This window comes from Pezoporus occidentalis, unplaced genomic scaffold (assembly GCF_034315485.1).
Source record: "Pezoporus occidentalis ecotype Australia unplaced genomic scaffold, CSIRO_AGI_Poc_V1 ctg190, whole genome shotgun sequence".
NCBI lineage: Eukaryota > Metazoa > Chordata > Aves > Psittaciformes > Psittacidae > Pezoporus > Pezoporus occidentalis.
This window is the reverse complement of record NW_026913749.1, coordinates 1392864-1398942: the sequence shown is the minus strand read 5'-3', so window position 1 is coordinate 1398942 and position 6079 is coordinate 1392864. Positions and strand designations below refer to the sequence as shown.

Below are 6079 nucleotides of genomic sequence, written 5' to 3'. Positions count from 1 at the left end.
TCCTTTCCAGAGGCAAATCCGGCGCCTAAGGACCAGTGGGATTTTTGTTTCTCAATTCTGCTTTGGTTTTAATATATTTAGTTTTCCACTCCTTTTCCACAGCTTTCCACTGTGGCAGCTTTTCCAGCAGCTGCCTCACAGCTGGAATCAGGATGGGGGTTGTTGGGTGCTCTAAGAAACAGCTTCCCAGTGCATCTGTGCTCACAACAGGCAGGCGAGGAAGAGATATGCCAGGGTACACTCCAAATGAGTGCAGAGCCACACAGTTCAGCTAACTGAAGGAGTTTGGTTGTCCTGGAATTTCAACAGCTTGAAAACGCTGCATCTGATCTGCAGAGCTGACTGAAAACCTAAAAACACAAAAGCCATCTGGTTGTTGCTTAACAAAAGGCTGTAGATCTGCAGCTGCCAATTTCCTCATTTACAAGGAATGAGCTTATTTAGGAGAGGAGCAGAGCCTTTCCCTGCATTACTTCCCATTGGGCAAAAGGGGAGAATGGGGAAGGTTGCTCATTGCTGCAGAGAGCACATCTGGGATGCACTTCACTACAAAAACACTACTTGTCTGACACAAACCCTGTGCCACAGTTTGCTGGTGCAGTGTGGAGCCCTGGCACACCTGCACATTACCTACAGAAAAATGCATTTTAACCCCAAAACTACACCCAAATTCAGATTCTCAAAATTAATTTTTTTGGGGTTGTTTTCCTCCTCACTGAGGGGTTCAGGGAGCACAATCCCCTTTCATTTTGCTAGGTCCTGAAGTGACCCATAGGGCTGAAGGTGGACCTCCTCCTCCCCCTCAGCAGCAGGTCATGCCAGTCCCACACTGCAGCCGAGGAGCAAGCAGGGTGCTTCATCCCTGTTTCATGGTCGAGCTTCACACACCCCCATAAGCACCCAGCCAGCCAGCCAAGCAAGCTCATCCTAGGTTCCAACCACAAAAATGGGTTATTATCTTTTCATTGGGGTTCATTGTCAAGTGGATGAACAGCTTCATCCTGCAGATGCAGGACACGGTGTGCCAGGAGCACGCAGCTGCCATGGGGTCACTTCTAGCCTGAAGCTGGGCTGAGTTCATCTGTCTGTGGGTGGTCAAACCCCAAGTGTCTCAAGGCTGCAATTCCCTGAATTCAATTTAAAATACGGAATTATTGGAGCCTGACACCCCCAGCTGTATGTACCCCCCATGCTCTGCCTGAGCCCACTCACCTGCAAGCCTTACTGCACCCCAGGAACAGCAAAGGCTTTTGAAATCAACCCCCTTATTTCTAGCATCAAAGCACACGCATGATAGAAACACAAGCATTTAACAAGCCAATCCATCTTTATTTTGGTAGTACTTCCTGCTGGGAAAGGAAAAACCTCGACCTTACAAACACAACAAAGTGGTAAAAGACACACAAGTGGATAAATTAAACTCCAAATGACTCAAAGTGCCCAACAGCAACATCAGGAGGAGCATTACCAATGTGTCACCTTCAGACCTGCCTTCTGTGTCTGCTACCAGAGTACTGGATGTTGCCTGCACAAGAGACATTACTTCCTATACAGAGAGCTTTCTAAATAAAGGCTTTTCTTGGGGACATAAATGAAATCAGACACATTAAATTCCTCCATAGAAAAATACAACCTTATAATAACACCACAAAGCAAATGCATCTTCCAAGTTCTGGATAACTATTTCTCACAACCACCCTGCAAGGTAACTAAACCCATTGGAACTGGTAACAGTGGCATAAACTGAACTGATTTACTCCAAGTCCCACAGTCAGCCTGAATCCAGCTGCCTTGCCTTAGTTCTATCTGCTAGAGCACAACCTGGGTGTGTGTATTGTGCGGCTGCGATTTGGCATGAAAAAAGGGACTTAAAATTGCAGGAATAAAGCTCTCAAACCAGAGAATCCCCTGGGAATGTAATTTTGCGTGTTTTCCCCTATTCTGGCAAGTGTAGCCATCGTATGACACTCTGAAAGACTTCTGATACAATCCACTATGATTACATCAGTGTTTGAGGCGGCATCTTGTCCCACATTGACTCTATGTCCCCACATCAAAAAGATCCCACTCAAACACATAGTTCATCTAAGGAGCCAAATTCTTTGGATGTGTAGCTGCATAAATACAGTGCCACCATCAACTGGGTAACTCCAGAGTAAACAAGATCAGTACCAAGCTGAGCAAATAATGCTGCTAATAGAAGCTTTCTTATGATCCAGTTGAAACATTAGGAAATAAGAAAGCGTTTGAAATAGGGTGATGTTATCCAGGCAGTCCAGAGCTATTTTACAGACTATTAACTTTAAGTTAAAAGAAGGCATCAAGGCTAATAGGTCACAGCTGTACTTTGCTAAATTCACAGAGAGCTCTGTACATTGCTGGACGGATGTGCACATGACAGCTGAAACACCATTAAAAGGGAGATGGAAGTAAGAAAGGTGGGATTTGGAGAAGACTCCTAACTTGTATGTACATACATGGGAAAGCATCTTAAGACAAAATTCCGGGTCCCACCTTTGCTCCAAATAAAGGAAAATGCTCAGAGATGGCAGCAGCAGGGATGCAATTGGGAGCAATGGGACGGGGGTTCCCAGGGGCTAAATAAAAGAGATGAATTTTGGTCATTTTAGTTTTCTTATAGGGAAGCTTCGCCCCTAGAAAGGTTGAAACTGGAGCTGCAGTTTACATGCTGGTGCTTTAACCCCATTCTTTACCTCCATTCTGTTTCCAGCACAGGAGATTAGGGCGTATGCAAGTACCATGGCTGAGGGCTCCTCAAAACAGCGAGGTTCATGGTCTGTGCTCTTGACCTTCCCCTGGGGAAGCACATGGGATGTCCACATGTTCCTGCAGTTCTTGGGCTCAAATGTTAACTACAGAACAAAACCTGAACATGTTGATGCAATCTCTGGGTACAGAAGAGGAAGCAAAGGTGGTACATAAGGAGTTCACATCTCCCCATAGTAAAGTAAGAAATTAATGACAACAGGTTTGGGCTCAATATGCTGACAAATCACTATCAGACGTATAACATACATTATTGCCTGATAAATACAAACAGTTGGGACACACAACTCTGCCTTAACCCATAGTTTGAGTTTTTGCAATTAAAACAAAGGTCTCTTCTAATTCTAATGTGAAGATACATAATTGATATGACTTATGAAGCCAATGTCTTGATATAAATGCATCTCTATATTTGTTCATTGCAGAACACAATGAACTGTTAGCAATCTTTAATCTTACCTTATAAAACTAAAAGAAGTGATGACAGCTTTGTGTAGAAAGCCAAAAAATATATATATTTTCTTACATCTGCCATACCTTAGGCTAAAGGACCACCTATTCTGCTTTTCTTAGCACTTCTAAGACAAAGCAAACGTTCCTGTGCTGAGCACACTGCTGCATTACTTACTGCTATCACAACAAAGACGGATTAGGAAATACTGTTGCACGTACTTATGAAATCACTGTCAAGGAAAAGGAAGACATCTAAGAAGGACTGCCTCTAAAAGCAACTGGCAGGATACATGTTGTTACACCCAACAAAAGAATTCGGACTTTATAATGAAGACAGGGAATACTCACATCTCTGCAAACCCCGTAGCTAGACAGTTATGTCCTTGTACTCTCACCAAGCAGGGGAAAGAAAGCATCCACTTCTGTACACCCCTTGAACCCTACAGTGCATGCATTACAAACACCAGTGCCTCCCATATCAGCTGCAGAAATCATCCACAGCTGACAGCAGAAAGGAATGTGTGTGTCAACAAGTGCCATATCATATGTGTAAAGGAACATTTTCACATTGGTTGGATACCAAGCTAAGCTCGCAGTGGTATTCAGAACCTCTTTGCAGTGAATACAATTACTTTGGAGTGGTTTTGCCCCTCTCTTATAAGTAGGTACATCTTCTAAGCATAAGCAGGTACAGAACTACCGGTGGAATAACCAGACCTTGCAGGGATATGTCTCTGCATGGCACCTCGTTGGGCAGGCAGCAATACCCAGCCAAGGGCATGGGGCAAGGCAATACCCAGTGAGCAGGTCCCACAGGGCAGGATGCTCCAACAGCAACTGGTTTAGCTCAGATGCAGGATTTCCAGTAAGGATCCCAACCTCAGCACAGCACAGCTGAGGGAGGAAGGCAGGCTGGTGCTCCTGCACAAGCCACCAGCACCAGGAGATGACCGACTGTCGTGGCAGCATCTTCTTGCTCAATGCAAACTGGGAAACAGCAAAGGGAGGAGGAATTTCAGGTCAGCCAGAACAACAGCGGGGATGCTCACCGCTATTGCAGTGATACTCCTAAGGCCAGGGTGGTGCAACGTGCTCCGTGCTTCCAAATACAACTCCCTTCTCCATCCCAGCTCGGGTGTTTCCCACACATATGCCCCGATATCTGCACAGAGGATCACCACTGGCTCAACACACCGGCTGCAGAGCAGGTCTGGACCATGAGGAGCTCAGAAAACAACTCTGTCTTCCTGTGTCCTCTCCCACCACAGTGTGCTGTTCAGGGTGCCAAAGGTGCTGTCCTCCTCCTCCTGCTCTTTAGCAAGCTCCACAAAAACCTGGGGCAGACAAAGGGAGTGAATACACCATGCTGCTTGTAGGAACTTCCTTAGTAGAATTCATGCTAAAAGCCTCACAAGTATTGAAAGTCTCGCTTCATGGCCAAGTAGGAAGTTTTTAGTAATCTGGGGTTTGTTCTCCTTGCTCCTACCCTCCCAACTCAGTTCTTCAGGAGAAGAGTGAAAAGGAAGCTGAACCAAACATAAGCTGAAGGACATTTACGGTCAGCAATAACTAATACAGAATAAGCAATATTAAGCCTCAGCTTTACCCTCCGTTTCAAGGAACTGGCTGTCCCAATTTGCTTTAAAAAAGGGAATTTCAGGTACCCAAAAATACCCAAACAGGCATCAGCAGAGCGGCCCCAGCTGCCTGAAAGCCAGGCATAGGGCACAAGCTGCCTGTACAGGGCTCCCCATCCCCTCTACCTTCTATAGAGCCAATGCAAATTGAATCCACCCCAGATGCCTGCAAAAACCCCATCAAAAGACCTGCAACACCTTTGCCTGGCAGGGTTTACTTCCACAAAGTACCATTTGCTTCAACATACCTGTTCCAGTGTTGCCTGAGAAAAGCTGTACTCCTCAATGTTAAAAGCATGTTTTACTGTTGAAAGAATTAATGAGAGCATATTTAGGGATGCTTCACTATCTGACACCTTTGGATTTAAAGCATTCTAAGCTGGTACAAGTGCTTACTCTCAATTTCACACAAAACAGAGGCGGGACAGCAACAATAACAGAAAACATAAATGAAATAGATTTGGAACAGCAATGCAGAAGTGCCACCTCATGGCAAATGTGTTGGTTATGGGGGGCAAAATGATTTCTGGATGTGATGCATGGCAAGTGCTTAATTACCTTCTTCCAGCTTAGAAAAAGAATGTGAAAGTGACTGTACATCTTCTTTAGGAATTTTATATGCCAAAATAGAAGCAAAGCTGCAACACAGAAACAAAGAAGATACAGCTTCAGGTGAGACTACTCAAAGCAACAAAATTAGCATCCAACTGAAGGGATTTAAACTCATTTTCTTAAGGTTACTCCAGGCATTTTGACTAGTTACCATCATACAAGACAACAGGAATGATGCAGCCCCAGACCAGCTGGTTTATAACCCTATCAGAGACCCAGGTCCAGGTGCATCAGCTGTGATCCCCTGAGACCGCTTTGTGTTTCATGCTCTTCAGCTTGGATTCAACCACTTGTATTCTCTTATAAACTCATGAAAGAAAAATCACTGCCTGGAACTCCTGTGGTCGTGAGGTTTTGCCTTTCAAATGAACTCCAGCAGAGGCCACAGGGTCTACCGGGACTCTGCATCATGCAGTGGTTCCCGCAACCCACACTCCAGAACAGAGAGCTGCTCTACCCCACACATTTGCTTCTGTAAACTGAACCCTCCCCTTCAGATCTCCCCCATTTGAGGAACACTCCTTACACAATGTCCCCAGTGCCCTTCTGGAGAGTTTCACCAAGCCAGACCCTTGAGTTCGTACAGCAAA

At 45.2% G+C, this 6079-nt stretch overlaps 1 protein-coding gene across 1 annotated transcript in view; it reads right to left on the bottom strand.

The window, feature by feature from the left end:
* Window positions 1-1308: 1308 nt before the first annotated feature.
* ABCA5 (ATP binding cassette subfamily A member 5) overlaps window positions 1309-6079 on the bottom strand; it is a 32425-nt gene continuing 27654 nt past the window's right edge. Inside the window, exons 38-40 of the mRNA XM_062616922.1 lie at window positions 5436-5515; window positions 5126-5181; window positions 1309-4574 (exon numbers count right to left, since the gene is read on the bottom strand). Coding sequence (XP_062472906.1) covers window positions 4467-4574; window positions 5126-5181; window positions 5436-5515 — 244 coding nt within the window. The 3' untranslated portion in view covers window positions 1309-4466. The remainder of the gene's footprint in view (window positions 4575-5125; window positions 5182-5435; window positions 5516-6079) is intronic.